The following is a 19,299-nucleotide window of genomic DNA, read 5'->3' on the forward strand; positions in this document are numbered from 1 at the left end:
CGGTTAAATTATAAATAACAATGAAATGATTTACTTTGAAACTGTTGTGTAAAATCCGTTTTGCGATTTTGCCAAAATCGATAGATTGAAATTATTTCAATTCGCTCATGCGAATAGTGCCGAATGTTAAAGGATATTTAAAAAGATAAATCCAAAAGACATATATTTCGTGCCTTACCTCCGACCTTACCTTCAAAATAAAATCGAATCTCCCCGATGTTATTATATATCTCGCTCGTATCTACGCGTAGCATTTCTTACGTAATACGCACGTTACATTAATCGTACAGTGCGAGAAATATTGCGATAACGAGCAAAAAAGCAACGTCAAAGTGAGATTTCCATCGAGTGCACTCTTTCCTTCTTCCCCATCCACCGTTGCAGCGCCTTATCTGTCCTTTCCGTCGCGCCCTGTTGACGTTTTCTCCGAGTCGACGAAGGGAGGAAGGAGCCGTAGATATACTCCGTTGTGGGACAGGATATGACCCATTTTATCGAAAATGTAAATGCGAAAGAGGCGGCGGAACGGAACGAGGAAAGGGAAACGGAGACTCCGCATATCGTTACGAAATGAGTCGCGCGCGTCGCTCGCTTCTTCAAAACGCTCCCCACCGAGGTACTTAATGTAATTGCTTTACTTGACGAGATGCGAAAGCAATTGTCATCGACCGTACCAATATGGCTATTTGAGTGATCGTCATGTCAAAATAAATTTCTCAATGTTGCTAATTATTTTGATAGAGAATTTTTTTTTTTTTTAAGATACAAATGTGTCTCAAGTGCTCTGAGTTAATTTTATGTACTACTGATCATTAATATGATTTCATTTATCAGAGATCACATAAATATGGAGCTTCTTCAAGTAAATTTAAAATTGCAAAAAAAAAATAACTACATAAATATATTATAAAGAAACGTATTATAAACATTAGTGTCCCTCTTAAAAGAAGAATATGCGATAAAATATTTTTTTAATAAAATTTAAATTTTAAACTTGCGATAAAATATAGATCGATTGTTTTATCAAGAGAAGCGCAATTCTGCCACCGCAATATCGACGATTATTTTTCCGCGGAATATATAAGAAAAGAGATATGAGCGACGTCTGGCTGGTTTAAACGTCGTAAAATCGCGACTCTCGCGCAAATCCGGCGAATACGTAAATCTTTCTGGTGCATTCAAACGACCCGTCAAGAAGGCATAACAACCGTTCTTGGCAACTTCTCGAGCGCGACGTAAGCTTCATTCATGGGAAGCGCGAACTGCGGATAACCGAGGAATATTCAGCGAAACTCGAAGCATCTATTTTTAATTCAACTCGCGACGACATCGAATAAGGAATTTTCTGCTCGCACACGAAGTTACGATAACTTCAACAAATCGAACGATTATCAAATTAGACATCTTTTTAGGCTCAAATTATATCTCGGTATATAGGTACGTAGATAGGTAGATAAGTAGGTAGAGCAAACGTGGTAAAGCAAACTTTGCGATCCCTTTCGATACGCCTCGTCTTGACTCTCATACTACGCACGGCAAGTTTCGCGTTCCAACTGCGGCTCGAGATTACACGTGCGCCAATTAAACGCGCATAACACGCGTACAGGAAAGAGCAAGAGAGAGAGAGACTGCAAGATATCGGTAACATCTTGCCGGTAGCGATAATGTGATTCTTTCGCTACGTGCTCGACGAAGCGCGGTAATTCGAAGGTGGAGATGAGACAGACGGCGAGAGAGCGAAGGAGAAACGCGGAACGAAAATTAGGTTCGACGACGACGCCGATCATTCGATCAGGTGGGGGGAAAGGGTGGGTAGATTTGTTCGGGATTCTCGCGATCGTGGGATGTCACGTCGCGATGCGGGACACCCTCCCGCATCTCCTCCTCCTCCGTCCTTCTCTTCTCTCGTTCGACACCTGTCGATCGAAGGATTAAAGAGGATACCCCCGTAGACGCGGTCCGGGATTTAAAGCGCCGTTCGCCCCCTCCCCCGCCGCGCCATCCCGCGAAACGTTTACCGAGCGGCGAAGAGAAAGGTGCGAGAGCGTGAACGGAGGCGAATTCGCGGCGCCAAACCCGGGGGTTTTCCGTGAGGATACTCTCCTTCTCCTGTTTACATGGCAAACGTAGGAAGTAATTCATCGTGGCTCGTCGCGACTAAATCCATTCCTGATTCACCGCCTTCCCTATCCTACGCCCGAGAGAGTATTACTCGTGCCCTCGTAGTAAGTACCCTCGTTACTCGGCTGCCGGAGGGTTCGTTACCTCGAGGAAACCCCCCCGTGAGAGCTTTGTCTTCGGTGACACGTCGGAATACGCGGATACTCGGAATTCCCGTCGGGTGTAGCGCCATTGTCAAGATTGCGAATATAACGCTTGAGACGCGAAATCGACTGCTGATTCTCGCGGGGAAATCATAATTGCACGAAGAGAGCAAATCAAGCAGTCGATATAATAATTAAAGATTATATAAAAAATTAATTAACAAATTGTAGATTTTACGGACAATTTTCAAAAGTTAAAAAAACCCAATGCCGTCATTTGCATATTGTTTAAAATTAAAGAATTATTAAAAATTAAAAAATAAAATAAAATGTTATAAAATATATTCTCCATAGCGTGTTGCGTAATTTTGACGTAATTTCTATGGAATTTTCAAATTTATCGTCGAATAATCGTAATCATGAAAAAATAGACCAACCTTGAGAGCGGAGCGTGTTCCTCGTAGCAAGGATTTAAGCGGAGAAAGATAGACTCACCATAGTGTCTTTGATATGATCAACTGGTTGCAGCAGGACCGCCGTAGTGCCGAGTGTCCTGTGATGCTGCTGTTGTTGCTGCTGATGCTGCTGCTGCTGCTGCTGATGATGGTGGTGCTGATGATGATGGGGGTTGCAGTTAGCAACGATGTTGCAAGAACAGGTACAGGCGAGATTGCAGGCCTGCTGAGCACCGAAGAGATGTCCTACCAGCCCCGGGGTGATCGTTGCTGCCGCCGGATTGTTGATGCCGTTTAACAGGGGCGGGGGCAGGGGCACCGCACCACCCGGGACGAACGGGTACGAATGATAATACGTGGTGATGGGGGAAATACGTGCCTCGTCAGCGCCGACGACCGTCTCGGCGAGCCAGGACTTGCCCGGGGATGCAGGATGCAAGAAGAGATTGCGATTTGCCGCGGCCGCGAACGACTGTTGCAGGCCCCAGAGGGTCCGCGCGCGTTCCTGTGAATTCCAGCAGGCACGTTCCAGCGACGCGGCCTGGCAGCGAGCAGTTTCCGTTTTGCACGAGCGGCTCCACTCGAACGAGGGCCACCACAGCTTGAACGAGTAATATCCTCCCTTGTCCTCTCCCCTCGACCGGTCCCCCCCGTTCAGGGACGCTCGTCTTTCTCGTGTCTCTCTTATTTTCGTTGCTTCCACGTCGACGTCGTCCCCCTTTCTTGGGACAGGACGCTCGACCGACCTGTTGGTTTCCCTTCTTCCTCTCGGCAATCGGCCGATTTCTCGTTACCACGAGCGTTACGCCGACAGAACAACGAGAGAGAGAGCGATCGATCAGCGAATAGTCGTTCGGACGCGCCTTCGATAATAGCCTCCTTGACTAGCCAAAGATCGCGACTGGGCTTTGGTATCGTACGTAGACGAGAGTATATCGAACAGACTGAACTCTACTTTTACGAGCTATACACACATACACACGTAAACACGTACACACGCGCTATTCTTATGAATATCGGATACAACAACGTGATTTAAGCGCTATCTATCTACACGTGCGAGATCGAGACGGAGGAGATTTTTAAGTGAGACGTATATGCGAGTTTTATTTTTCTAAAACTAGCGGCGAACGCGAACGCGTCGTCGACAGTCTAGCTCTGGATGATTGTCAATGTGTTGTGTGTGCTATGATGTGTGTGTATGTGTGTGTGTGTTTATAAATATATTTATATGAGCGAGTGGAAGGGCGAAAAACAGTTACAACCACGCGTTAGGAGGGTTGTCCGCGCGGGGAAGGGGGCGAGTAGTGATGGACAGAAAGAGAGGGGAATTTAACGCGTGCGGATTAAATATGTACTTAGAGTGCGGAAGAGGCGCGAGAGAGAGAGAGAAAGAGACAGAGAAACAAGCTCGTCTCTCGCTTCGCGCGATTCTCTTGCTCGTACGTGTAATTGAAACGACGTAGGTATGCGAAATTTTTTCTTCTTCTTTTAAGCCTCTCTTTTTTTTTCTTCCCGTTACGTTACCTTCCTTCTACTAATTCGAATGTTATCCTATCGAAAAGAAGGTGATACACCTCGAGATTACGCACTAAGAGAACTAGCTGAAAATGATTGTCACGAAGATTGACAGAGAGCAGTCCTATTGCCAGAGACCAGGGAAAGAGATCCTCAAGTTTCTCCTTTATCTTTTTGGCCTTAACCTCCTGCCGCTTATCTTTTCCCTATCCTGTTCGTATTCGAATCACGCATTAGCGACTCTCGCGACGCGTCGATTCGATATGTACGAGAGTTGTAGACGTACAAATGTATGTATAAAGTGTAAATATATATATATATATATATATATATATATATATATATATGTGTGTGTGTGTGTATATATATATATATTTCTATTTTGTGTGTATATATATATATATATATATATATAATATATATATAGATATTGATATAGAGCGTGTACACACGTAGAATTGGTACAGAGGCTGGAGATCACATAAAGACGCGAAAGTCGATCGCTCGCGACCTCTTATTTCGCAATAGACACGTACATTACTCCGCTCTGACCGAGAAAAAGTCGCAGATACTTTCCCCTCTCTTTCCCTCGATATGTCCCAATCCACTACAATTACAATTGATTGTCTTGACGCGATTCTCTTTGTTCCTCGACGGTCATCTACAACGGCAGATGACGCGATTGTTTATTAATCTCTTTTTTTTTTTTTTCCTATATCTTATTCTTATATTTAAATCTAATAACTTATCACACGTTTTATACACATACGTACCTAGAAAAAAAAATAGCCGAAATTTTCCTTTTTATTATTCGATCTCTCTTAAGTCTCGCGTGAGGTTACTGTCGATAATTTAACGTCCGAACGATTATCATTTATAAATGATGACTTAATTAACGGTGGTTCTTAATCGCTTGGGCAAAAAACATTTCTTTTTTCGCCGCCTCTTCTCTCCTTCTTTCTCGATCGCTCTTACTCGAGACTGTCGGCGAGAGAACCGCTATAAAGTCGCGTGGTCCGTCTCGTGTATTTTTCTCTTTTCTTTTCTTTTGTTTTCAAAGATATGTATTTATCTAATATCGATTATCCACGATTATCAGGGGGGAGGGGGGGGACTTCTCATAGAATGTCAACGTGTCGAGATTTTTCGCAGCAGTCTTTCATTTATATCGCTCGATATATTCTTATCAGCAGCAATGAAGCGATCGAAAGAAACTCGGGGATGAACAGTTCTTTGTAGAGTCAGCTCAATTTGATTTTTCCCGGTCGATGTGTGTGTGTGCCACGAAAAAGATTGAACGAAGACGACGATAATGAGAAGGACGACGATGAATGACCTTGAACAGCTCGCAATCCAGTCCGGCAAAGCTATCGCTCCAACGATAGTGGCTCGCGCTCGGCACACACAGACACACACACACACACGGACTCAAAGAGAAGAGATAATAGGGCGCGCAGTCAGGAGGCTGCTTTTATGCATTACTCGGCATACAAACAGAGAGAGCCAGAGAGTGAGAATACGAGTGCGATAAAACGAGGTAGCGTTTAAGCGTGTACTGGAAAACGTTGATCACGTGGTCTTGCTGGCGCGTTACTTCTTCGCCTTCTCTTCTTCGCGTTGCGTTTCTCAGACCGTCGCGAGCGGACAGAGACGGTGAACGGCGACGGCGACGTAGATGAGGATGACGTCTGTGCGGGATTCGTACGCGAGCGTATGTTCCGCCGGTCGAGACGGAAGAAAATTAAAACGAAAGTCAAGGAACTCGAGTATTCGCGCGAAGGGAAAAAAAGCAAGCGAGGGCCGACGTATGGATAGCGCGTGTGTGTCTGTCTGTGTGTGCGTATATCGTACGAGCGCTTATGTTGCGGGCCTCGCGCTTTGTGTGTGGCGTGCGTGGCGTGATGTAGCGATATATGTGTCGGTATACTGTGAAGGAGTAGCGTGGAGAGGACAGACGTGGCAGAGGCGAAGGAAGAGAAGAAGGAAAGAAAAAAAAGGAGGAAAGAGTGTGTGTGGGTGGGTGTGTATGTGTGTGTGTGTGTTCGTGAAAGAGAGAGAGTAACTCGGAGGCGGAACGATTAAAGTGCGTCCTACTCGATCGCCTAGCTTGACACAACTGAGGAGCGTCTCTCTCGCCCGGCGCCGCGTAAGCTCCCGCGCCGCCGCCGCCGCCATTTCCACCGCCACCGCCGTCGCCGCCGCTGTTGCTGCTGCTGTTGCCGCTGGCGCCGTCGACGCCGCCGCCGCCGCTTCCACCGTTGCTGCGGCCGCAGAGTTGGATTACACTGTATACGCGCCTTTCTCGATCCCCACCGTGCAAACGGTGACGCGGAACCAATGGGGCGCGGGAACGCGCCGAGAGGACGCGAGCTCGCACGAGATCCGTCGAGTCTGCGCGACGGAGGAAGCGGCGGTGGCGGCGGCGGCCGCGGCGGAAGAGTTCTCGCGAGTCCTCTCCCTCTCCTCTTTCTCTTCCTCTGGCCTGTTCCTCCCTTGTCGCCTTCTCCACGCCTTCACCGGTGAACTACCACCTTCCTCTCGCGCGAACCCATCCGACATCCCCGACACGCTGCCCCCCGGCCGATTCCGCCACGCGCGGACGCGTCCATCTGAGAGGCGCCACCGCGATTCCGAAACCGCTCTCTTAAGCTTTCCACCCCGCCACCGCGAAACAGATCCCCGGTCTACCCGGGGGATGCGAGGGAAGGAAAGAGCTTGTATTTATTATGCGCCAGAACGGATCCTAGGTCTTCCGTGCGAGCGAGCCAAGATTCTACTCGGTTTCTCTCCGTGAGAGACCACCTGCTATATGTTAGGAAGATTTAAGGAGATGCACTACCCGAGCGATTTCAGATGCATCGCATTAATACACACCTGGGTGAATTTCAAATTTCCATCGTTGGCAATTTTTAACGAAAGATGTGAATTTGTTAGAATAATACAGGATGACATATTAACGATGTAAAATTTCGTTGAAAAATTCTCCTGTACCGATATATGTAAAATTATCAAAGGTCTAATTTCAGTTATTATATTAATCAGCAATCTCGCAGATAAACTCGCAAACAATGTGTATATTGTGGTTGTATATTCCCCTATAAACAAAATCATATCAAGATATCATAATAGACACAATGAAAAGCGGTTCGACATTTTATCTAATCGCCGATTTTCATTCTACCGAATGATATCGATTCTAATTGCTCCAAACGCAAAAGATATTCTGAAATTGATATGGCAGCGGAAACGTTGTCTCGGCAATAGTCGAGCGCGTCCTACTCGCCGAAGGTAATTAACATAATAGCCGGAGTTTAAGGTTGAAACATCAGCGAACCCGTTTCTTTTAACGTGCACCGTCATAGCTATAACTGTGGTGCGCGCACCGCTTAACGATAGCGCTCCCAGGCAAAAGTACACTCAAGAAGTTCAATGGGTGGCGATAAAGCACCGACGTCGCAATGCTTGCCTCCACTCAGTCTGGCCCGTTATAGCAATAGGCCCACCGCCCGCTAAAAACAACTGAAACTTTCGCGTAGCGAGTATCCGAGTAGTCGAGCAGATGAAAAAGTTTCAGAGACAAATAACGGAGGGGAACGCGTAAACAGAAGCCTCGTGAGTGCATCTGCGAGAATGGGTCGGGAAGCAAGCTGGAATAGGGATTGAGAGCGAGGGTGGAGGGGGAGGGGGAGGGGAGGAGAGAGGAGGGGGAGGAAAAGGTGAATCGCTGATTCTGAATCCTCGGCGAGGAAAGAGGAAGAAATAAGTGTGAAGAGGGGGGAGGGGTCGCGCATTGCCATTCGTTCGACGAGCGTTCCTCTTCAGTGAGAGTTCGGAGTGTTTGTTCGACGCGGAGATTACTGTTTTCGCGAAGAGAGAAAGAGAGAGATAGGAGGAGAAAGTAAGAAAAGAGAGAACGAGAAGGGTCAGACAAACTCGGAGAAAGGCAGAGAGAGAGAGAGAGAGAGAGAGAGAAAGAGAAAAGAGATTCGAGCATAATCACCTCCTTCCATCTCGACGTCCTTGATGCCAGAGTGAAGAGTTTCCACGGATTCTTTGGAGTCGATTGTTCGATCGACGAATTCGAAACCGCAGAAACTAAACCTCGATCAAAATCGATAGTGATGTGTGAAGGATTTGATGATCGTTTACGAGGGCACTTCACACAAATTATCTGGAAACGTGGTAACATGATTGTCGAGAGGAAGGCTGCAACTATCGAGACACAAGAGATTGTACCAAAGGGAATATTGAAGGAACGAATAGATCAAAGAGAGAGGCGTGTCAACGTTTATATGAAATTTACATCAATCGTTTTCAATTATGGCTTTCAATTTAGAGCAATCAAAAAATGCGATGCGGTTTATTCTTATTCATTGTATTAAACAAAGAGATACGAAATGCTAAAAACGTTCCTTGTTTTTTAAACGCACAATAACAAAGTTTCGTTTTAATAAATCGGCAGAAGAAATTTTGTTATATGTCAGATATGCTTCTGTTTAAAAAAAGAGTTGGTGACATAAGAGATATTATATACGCTATTGTAAAGACTAAAAATGGAGTGTTCGTCATTGTAAATGCTTGTTACTTTCTTTGTCAAAGGGACTCTTTGTCAGCTCTTCGCGGCATAGAAGAAGTTTATCATGTAAAATGGTGTAAAAACGTACTGTTATGTAAAAACATACAGCAAATTGGCAAATATTTGCAGATTTCAAATTATAAGTCGTACCTCTCTTGGGCACGCTCACAGAAAGGTTTATTTCAGCGATTTTTAATAAATTTCGCAACATGTGCACTGCGATACTGTTTTCTATCTACACGTTATATATTTTTAAACGTCATTCCGTTTAAACTGCACTCTTTTGTATTTAAAATATCTATCGTCAAATACAGAAATTGGAACGTTATAAAATACAAAACAACGAGCAATGAAACAAAAATAAAGCATTTTAGATAAAAATCCAACTATTTGCTATAATTTCATTAAAAAAAGCGAATGCGCTATAGGCTTATGCTAAATGGTGAAAAATCTAGTAAACCTTTAATTTCACATAGAACGCGGTCGCAACGTGTGAGAGACGAAGTAATTTCCATTTTATAGGAAAAATTTTCAACAATCGCGATGCACGAAATCTTCCAAAAACCCAGGCACAGTCGTCAAACGACGTGACAAAATGTCGCGCGCAATTTTCGGCAAGTTTATCCGGATTAATTTTCGCTTTGATCCTTGCCCGACTAAAACCACGTATCACACAATCGCTTTAACGTTCATTATCGGTCGTCCCAGGCCGCGTTTTATACATATTTTTAATTACGTCAATGAAATTAAAGCCGCGCGGCTAAAAGGCCGCCGCACCTCTTCTCCTTATGGAAAGTTTAATTAACTTACTAAAAGCTTTGTGTGCCGGAGAAAACGATGTCAAAAGGGCCACGGCAGCGCTTACCTGTAACAAAAATTAATACGGGAATTATATACACGCAACACACGGACGATGCTGTATTAATACAATAACACGGATTGTTGATTCAAACAAATGTCAAAAGATTTCTATCCAGTAGAGAATAATACGAAATAATATAGAGATAAAATTCATTAGTGAGGTCATCTGCTAAATTAAAGCATTATTTGCTGTTTATCGCTAAATATCTTTCTTAATACATTTAGCTTATTCACATTATTACATATAATTTAAAAATGTAACAAATAATACGAACATAGTCAGATGTAATAATATTGACATAAAAAATATAGAATAATATCGATAATAATATGAAATAGAGATACAGAATATATATATATATATATATATATGTGGTGTGTGTGTGTGTATGTATACTCCTTTTTTCTGTGTCCTGAATTTACCATGCAATACTACCACATATTAGAAAACATCCTGTACATATGATGTTTGTTAATTAATGTAATAACCCAATTTATATGTAGCAATTATTGCTTTTCATCAAATGAAATATATATATAGATGCTCTTGGAAATATCATATCTAATCATATATTAATTAATTAACATTCAATCTTTATACTTTTCATCGTGTTGATATTAATTTTATGTACATACTTAGGACTGTCATTATCAGACTTACGCGAAAGGATGAGGAGAGGAGAGCAAACTCTCACGCTCTGCTCTAACATATAATATTTCTTAGTTTGCTCAGTAAATGCTTCACGTAACGTATATATTTATGAGATGTATGTGATATTATCTCGCAAATAATATGTTACAAAGTGTCGAAAATATAATTGAAATATATTAAGATAAATAAATTATACATTGCAAAAATTATGAAAAGCTTAATATACATGTGTTCGTTTAATATATATAAAGTATTCTTTTTTCTTCATATTTATTTTATTAATGTAAATGTTTCTTTTAGTTAATTTCTTTTAATTACGCCAAGTTTAGCATTAAATTTCCGCTGCTTGCAGAAACCTAATCGTTCTCGGAGGCGGGTATCGCGTCAGCCGATAGGGACCGGGAATTGCTACAAACCTGCCCTAATATAGCGCTAATAGCGTCCTAATAACGCACACAGCCGGGCATCGCGGAGGTAAGTGCGCGAAAACGAAATCGCGAGGAGCTTTAGAACGATCGTTAATCCCGCCGTGCGGACGACTTAATACGCCAGGCAAACCATTTCGCGCCCTCCCGGCGGCGGGGCTCCTCGCCCTTCTACAAGCCCCGGCGAAATTACTCGAGGAGTAAGCAGTATGCAGATCGCAAAATCGCGACGTACGTTAAGGATTAACTTGGGCGCCGCCGAGCCGGCCCGGAGGGGGAAACGCAAAGAGGATCTGCCTGCGCGAAATCGGCAAGTCGAAAATCTCGAAATGCCGCGCGACAGCTGCGGCACTCGCCGTTTAATCTATTTGATGCCCCCCCCCCCATCCCCATCCCCTCCCTCATCTCGCACCCTTCAACTATTTCTGGAAACCGTCGAGAGCGCGATATCCTCCGAGTTCAGCGACGCGGTACGCGATCGTATTATCACTTCTATTTAGACAGCTTTTGCGCGTAAGAAACTGAACGTGTGTGCGTCCTTGCTAAAGAACAGGTTTTCCTTGGAGAGGAAACCTGTTTGACAGTTTAATGGCTTTGATCTCTACCAATATAAGTGGAAAACAATGTTATTTCGTCAAGTGTATTAATAAAGAGAGAGATGGAGTTGACAATTGCGCGCATCGAGACGAAATAACAGTAAAACAGTCATTAACACACATTTCTACCGAAGCGATGATCCCAGAATAATTCGGTATTCGGAAAAATCGTCTCTCGTCGCACCCGTGGCTTGTCGAAGTCTCGATTACGAGTCGTACGTTCGATTTTCATAAACGCGCGATATAAATCGTTCCCGATAATAATCCATTTCTTGCGCTAACTCCGAGCAATCTTTCCATCAATCGTCCGCACACTCGGCACAATCAATCATCCGCCGTAATTTAACATGGGGGCGGGGGGGGGGAGGGGGGACAGCTACTATATAAACGAATTTGGCGCACCGTTCGCGGATGACCGCAGTAATGATTTGATGTCCAAACGGTGAAATTATGCACCGTAGATTCCGACCGATAACTATTGTTCGCGCGTTCCTTGCTCGGCCCGTCAAAATCATCGAGCACAAGAAAAAACAAATCCATACCCTTTTTTCGCTCATGGAAAACTTTGGCCCCTCCGGGAATTCGCTCGTTTCGTTTCCAGAAAATATCCGTTCGAATTACCGGTCACTCCTTTCTCGCCATTCATATCTCTACGCTATAACTGACGAATCTGGACGAATAAAAAAGTCTCTCGGAAGAGAGAAACTTATGATTAATTCGCGGAATCGATTACAAATCACAAAATAATATAAAAATAAAAAAGGCGAATTTTTGCAATCGTGGAAACATCTTTCGCTTTGTTAACGGGATCATCTCTTGTTTGACAGAATATGTTGAATAAAATCGCAGCAGTTGTCACACATATATATTATAAAGTGTATCTTTCTTACAGTCAATTTAGCTTAATGATATAATTCGTCTTCTCTTTAAAATTATACGAACGTCTCGTAAAGTATCAGATTGCCAAATGAATTGATGTTCGTTAACGAATTTTCGATATTAATCGATATTATGTGGCTACTCTAAATTTACCAAACGCGAAATTCCAGATATAGAGATTCGATATTTGCGCTAACGAGCGCCCGTCAGATAAACATTTCCATGCAAAGCGGAAAAGCGATACGATGAGCAATAACGGCAGACTCATTAACCAAAACACGTAATTGTATGCTTTCCCAAAATGGACGATTCATAAACTGTCATATCAAGGGGAAGGTCTCGTGTTTCCCGCGCGATACACAAGACCGAGAACGACGATTTGAAATATTTTGTTCGATAATAAATAGCGATCGCGCGTGCTCATCGTTTTGCGCTTTATCGAAAAAAAAAATATAGAGGCGGGAAATATTACGACCGCGAGATATATTACACGCGACGGCGGCTAGTTAACCGTCTAATCAGCCCCCGACCATCAAAAACCAAAGGTTTTCCGGCGGATTTCTCGACGGAACCGATTTTATCCCTCCGGAAGTCACGCGATGCGGCGGAAAATTCTTACGGCAGCGAATCGCTCTTTATCTCGCCGCTCTATAGCCACCCCCAACCCCTATGGTCAGTCGTTGCACGGTTGCGAAACCGTGACAGGTAAGTTTTCGTGATAACAGGCAAGATAAAAAATAGAGCGACGATGACGGATGGATCGTAATGGACGTAAATACAGATTCGCAGTCCTTTGAAAGATGAAGATGTTAATGAAGAGAGATGAAAAATGTTAAGGTTTTCTATAATTCATATATAAGATAGCGGGGATACATTTCAACGCGTAAGAAGATCGCTTTTATCATTTAGCAGCATTATAAAAACTGCGTTATAAAATCTTAAAAATGCTAATGATTATTGTGGAGCGTTTTTATTATCATGATTAATAAGTATATCATGTGTGTACGCGTGTATTACATTTCAGCTTTATATACAATATATAAAAATTTTCTCCAAAAAATTTCTATGCAAACTAATGTGATAAGAAAAGAGCAGTTTATTACAACAAGTATCAAAAGTAAATTTAATTAAAAGCGTTTGTTTTATGATCTTCCTACTTTTTTCTTTCTACTTATATAAAAAATAAAAATTAAAACATATCTTCTTTTTTAATTTGTGAAACATTAAAATACAATATTAACCAATTAATTTAGAATTATAATTTTTATTTTAGATATTATATATCGATTATATGTGTCTCTATATTACCTTCTTTAAAAAAAAAAGAAATTTTTTTTTAAAGAATCCTTAAAGTTCCGATCTCTTAGCGCTCGGATAAGCGCATATTGCAAGAGTCGATCTCTTACTTTTTCTTGCTGCGGATTCGCGGAATCTGCCTAATCCTGACACCGGGTGACGAAGTGAATGCGGGGAAGGGGAAGGGTTCCTGTAGATTTCAGTTACAGCCAGCGGAAAGCCAATAGTTAGGCTGTCGCGGGTAATAGGGGTTGATGCATGGCTCCCACGGCGCGGCGCGGTCCCTCTCGATCTGCCATTCTTCCGACCATCCTCCGCCTCTCCCCGCTTCCCCTCCCGACCATCCTCCCCTACTCCTCCACCTGTCGCTATCCTTCTCGAATCCGCCGAATCCACCATTCGCTCGTCTCGCGAGTCACTCTTTATTTATTTAGAGCCCCGAGCGACCGGCCGTCCGCGGTCTGCACGGAAAGTACTTGGAGTTTCCGATGGGATTTAAGCGCGCGGGGAAGGAAGGAACGAGAATTCGAGATGAGCACACATATGTATATATCCTGAGATAGAGAAAGAGAGAGAGAGAGAGAAAGTGAGAGACCTCTCTGCCCCTTGTTCGCGGTCGATCTTCACCGGTCGATTCTCCATTTCCGCCGGTTTCGTCTAGGCGAGAGTTACCGCCGTACGTCGGCGCGCCTCTTCTTGCTCCCAACAGGCCGATTACGTTCCTGGACACTCTCACCGGTCTCTTTCCTATCTTTCCTCCCTATGCTTAACTGATCGACTTATTGTTTCGAGAAACTCGAGATTGCGAATCTACATGTTAAAGATACTTTAGTGGTTTTAAATCTTTGACATTTCAAAAAACGTGAGTGGTAAACACTCAAAAAGTTTGGTCATCAAATGACTTGAATGATTTAATTAATAACCGATTGATTTTAAAAAAGTATCGGTGATAATCAGAAAAAATCGTCAGAAAATCAATACGACGACCTCTCAATGTCTCTGCCCCAAAAATGTATCGCCGAGTTTACTTATCCGAGCGCAAACGCGAGGACGTGTAGGAAACAGGGAGAAAAGGAAGATACTTTGGCGGAAGATCCACGACGTGAAGTGAAAGCTCGTGGCAGTCCGGTCCGGAGACGAAAATCCCTTTCGTCGATACCTCACCCCCAGAACCGAAGGATTAGCAAGGATCGAAAACTCGGGTGATTTGTAGCCGACGGGCAAATAGAATCCCGACACGGCCAACAAGATCCGGAGAAGGGAAAGAGCTTGTTTGCACGACTAAAGTAACGAAAAACATTTCTCTTGTATCGTTTGTTGACCAAACAATCAGATGCGAAAGACATGCGTCTCGTCTCGACATCGTCTACAATTAACTCTCTATCTATCCTCTATTAGTAACATCCATCTCATTCGAACATTTATACATCGTGCATGCAATTATATCTACAACTCGTGCGATTCTTGTAGTTATTTTCATCGTGTATACATCAGAATAAATGGATTTAATCGAGAAAATTCGTCGCGCGACTCGGTTCGCGACTCACCAACTTTTATCGGTCGGGAGCAAACACGAGAGCGAGGAGCACTTCCGGATTAACAAGTTTCCATCAGTTCATTACCCTACCCACCCGAGTAAATAAATCATTGCCGCGAATTGCGTCGGCACCCTTCCATCCCCACCACCTCCCCACCAATCTTCGTCGTTTAGTTTCGACATCTTCGAGTTTACCTTTGGCGCAACGAGCCATGGCTCTCGATTAAGATCTCGTTCGAGAGACCGAAATATATACAACCCACGCGCCCGTATACCGAGTGTTTCGTAGCTCGTTTCTTGCTGACAATTCCGTCAGAATGCGAAACGAGGAGATCATCATTACGTAACAGATGCGAGACGGCGTGAAGCCACTTTTAAATTACCGATGATAGATCTAACAATTTCCCGGGCCTTCGAATTTCCACGATTACAAACTTCTAGCTTGCCTCAATTTCACGACGGATCAAGAAATCGCCGATGGATTTCAATCTGCTCGCCGAAGACATCGCGTGCTTATAAAGTCGTTAAGTTCTTAAGTTCCCCTTCTATCTCAATTTTGTCTGTGTCGATGATTCTTTTGATTTATACGACATAAAAAAATTGCATTATTTCTTTTCGCATTATTTATAGCAAGAAATAAGCAAAACAAACGTGTCAACTTCTAATAGCACAAGTTGTGCACGCATGATGTAACATTATTCTGTTCCTCGTCGCGAATGACAAGGTTACGAGATAAAGATATCGCAGGCACGCTCGGGCATGTGGAACCTTTTTTCTTTTTTTTTACGCACCTGATAATTTTCAAAGCCGCGCGCGATAAAGAATGATTGACATGACGCGCGTTGAAAGCGCAATTCTAAAAAAAAAAACGCGCCGCAAAGAATCCGCGAACAATCATCGACACAATTTGCAACAACATAGTTACGATCCTTAAGAAGGCAAACTTATCAAATTTCACATTCATTGTAAATGGCGCAACAATGGCCCGATAAGAAACGCAGCCCCGGGAAAGCGGTGTTCACTTCTGCGCGAAGCTATCATCGCGGAAAGAATGCGCAGAATTCGCGACCGGATGAGTTGCCAAGTACGAACTGTCGAGGATTCGTACGTATATCTCGAAGAGAGAAAGGGAAGCGAACGGATTCCTAATCGATTTTCGGCCTCATCGCCGGCACTCGAACATTATTCCGGTAAAAGACGGTACTCCCGTTTCTTGGTCTATTCAAGCACTTTTACTGCATTCTATAAAAATTCTTGGTCTAATACCTCGAGAGGCCGATGTAAAGCCAAGTAAGGCTGAAGAATAGAGCTGACGAAATACAGGAAGTAAAATAAAAGCGAGGGTAGCAGCGCGGACAGACCCTCGTGTAACCTTCGGATCCAATAAAGTCCTAAGCCTATTAAATTCGTGAAATGAAAAAGGAGGCTATAATAGGGCTTGAAAGCCGGACAGCGGCTAATCTTGCGTCGATCTTGCGTGAATCAGAGCAATACCCTCTTCTCCCCTCGGTCTCCCTTAGAATGCATCGTCAAAATAAATGTGCACTGTTTACAAATTGTTCTCTGCTGCGTCGTAGCGAATAGAGTAACGCGCGCAAATAAAATTAATCGGATAAGTAAATAAAAAATAAAATTCGTTTACGCGATCAAGTTTAAAAGTCATCTTCCCAACTTCGATTAATTCTCAATCATCATGATTAAATGTGGGGTAAAACTTGCTAAACTCCACCGACATCAATCGCCCGAACGTTAAACCCGGAAGTTTGATAACTCAGTTTTAATCGTACTTTAATTTCCTTCTTTCATCCCAACTTTAGAATAAAAATCTATTTAGGAATCTGTGAACGCGGACAGAATATTATTTCGCGACATTTAGCGGCGGGAGCCTGCGACATGTCTCTCCAGATGTGTTTTGTTTTCAAGAAACGCTCCGCAGTTGCAATTCCTTCGCCCGAAGGACACATTTTCGGGGGCCAACTCTCAGACAGTAACGCGTTTACTCGCGTGAACGCGCAAGACTGTCGACAGATGCTCTCAGCTGTAACGTACGTACTTCTCGGAGTTCGAAGCCCTTCGCGGAGACGAAACACGTGATGCGAATCATTTGCAAGGATGAAATAATATTGGGTGTCTCGTGCACGAGAAATCCGTCAGATTCTCAAAATATAGTCCGAGTAACTTTCAATTGGAGAATTTTTACGAATACGTGTTTCCTCGTGCGAACAATATCATTATTATATATAAAAAATCGTGCTTTCAAATTATATTGTGCCACTAACAAAAAAAAAAAAAAAATTAATCATTATCTATTTATTATTAAAAAAGCAACATATTATATATGATTTTTAGTTAAAGAGAATTACATAATGCATCTCTTTTTTTCTTGTTCTTTTTCTCTCAACAAGTTAAATGTCATGAGATGTCGTTCGGAAAAGAAAAGAGATCCATTCTACTGCTTACGAACCGCTTTGAGATAGATAAGGCACATTAGGCGAAACGTTTAAGTGCGGATCGATGCGAAATAGCGAACGTAATCTGTAAATGAACGAAGCAGCGACTTCCGGAGCTCTAAGCAGCCGGGGCTGACTTTGATTAATCGCGCGAAAAGTCCGGCTCCAAGGGTTCCGCGAATTACGTATCCAGCTCCAAATTGGCGTAATTCCTTCGAGCTTCGTTCGACTTCCCCGTTGAGGGATTTCTTAGTTTTGTCGCATCCCCATTTATTCCCGATGCACACGGAAGTATCAAGTTCTCTCCCCTTTAATCTCTTGCGGACGTCCCTGCTGCGTACCAAGCGAAGCGTAGAATGAAACACGGAGCTTCCCCCCGCTTTGTGCTGTCATAAAAATGATAATAACGATAATGCAATGAAAAAATGCGCTCCGTGTACCGTGATATATTTTATACGCGATATGTATTTAACGTATTACGTTTTTTCTTCTCCCCTGCGTCTACTCGAGTTTTGACATTTCTTACGTTATTGCAGTTATAATTATCATGCATGCACGTGAGTAAGCATCGAGAATGCAATCCGCTCGCGAATAAAAGATGCAATGCTGCAACACGGTATAATGCAAATTGATGAAGCGAACATATATGAAGAAATATGGCGGATAATTATATACAAGATTGTCAATTCGTGATCAGAGTGCTATTTTTATAAGATTTATCTAAATAAATGTACAATCATAACAAAACGCGCAATTTTAATAGATTAAGGATAACATAAATTATGACGATTCGTATTCGTAATTGCGCGAGGAAATTAATAACTCTATAAAAAACGCCCTCATTAAATGAGTAGTTTTCTAAATAATTTTCTTTGCTTGTTTCTGAGAGAAATCACATAAAGGTGCATTGCACACACACATAAACGAAAACGATAAGATAAAGCGAAGGCTAAGAGAATGAGTGGCGCCGTTTTGAAGCGGACGTTATGTATAGATAATTCCTTGCGCAGCCGTATTTAGTGATACGATCAAATAACATTCATATCGCATACTACAAGCAGAGTAAATTGATATTTAGTCGACGTTATTAATCGAAGATTATATTGCGACACTCGCATTACAATGATCGCAATTAAACTTGTGTCAAAAAATATTGTCCGGCTAACAAAAATTTGAAACGTAAATCTGCAAAAGCACACGTCATACATGAAGATTACGTGAATTCAGAATGTTTTTTCTCTGATCGCTGTTATGTATTCAATACTATCAACTGTATATCATGCATAGAGCTTAGCGTCATCGCATATGCACAATACGTTAAAAATACGCAATGATTTTGTTTTCATGAATCTTTATCTTATCTAAAAATCCCGCATAAGGAGAGAACAATAACCCTTCAAACATTCACACCGCGTAATTCGATGAGCTACGACAAAAATCCCTTGACGCCACCGTCTGTAACGTTACGTGTACGACAAAGGAAACCTGATAACACATCCGAGGGACAATAGATTTTGCGAAGGGCCTGAGCTTCGACCGCGAAAAGGAAGCTTCGCGACGAAATGTAGCCATGTTATTTGTGCCATATTGTCGTGACACGTTCAAAATGTTTTTAAAATGTTGCAAAAAAAAAAAAAAAAGAGAAAAGAAAACAAAAAAAAAGATAGAACAATGGACAAACCTCGTCGAGCACATACTTGTGTATCATCGTTTTTTCTTTCTGGTCGAAAGCTCGATGCGCGGCGATCATCCACGCGGACAAGCGCCAGCAACACTCGACCATCCGTGGG

General features: G+C 42.8%; 1 protein-coding gene across 23 annotated transcripts in view; it reads right to left on the reverse strand.

Annotated features, from left to right (window-relative positions):
• Positions 1-19,299, reverse strand: part of LOC126852195 (polypyrimidine tract-binding protein 1) — a 351,818-nt gene that overhangs the window by 185,578 nt on the left and 146,941 nt on the right. The window contains exons 1-2 of one of the 23 annotated variants that reach the window (XM_050596728.1): positions 6,089-6,402; positions 2,760-3,683 (exon numbers count right to left, since the gene is read on the reverse strand). The exons of the other annotated variants lie outside the window; for them this stretch is intronic. Coding sequence (XP_050452685.1) covers positions 2,760-2,762 — 3 coding nt within the window. The 5' untranslated portion in view covers positions 2,763-3,683; positions 6,089-6,402. Of the gene's footprint in view, positions 1-2,759; positions 3,684-6,088; positions 6,403-19,299 lie in introns of those variants that run through there. 23 annotated transcript variants of the gene reach the window in all.

This window comes from Cataglyphis hispanica, chromosome 10 (assembly GCF_021464435.1).
Source record: "Cataglyphis hispanica isolate Lineage 1 chromosome 10, ULB_Chis1_1.0, whole genome shotgun sequence".
Classification (NCBI taxonomy): domain Eukaryota; kingdom Metazoa; phylum Arthropoda; class Insecta; order Hymenoptera; family Formicidae; genus Cataglyphis; species Cataglyphis hispanica.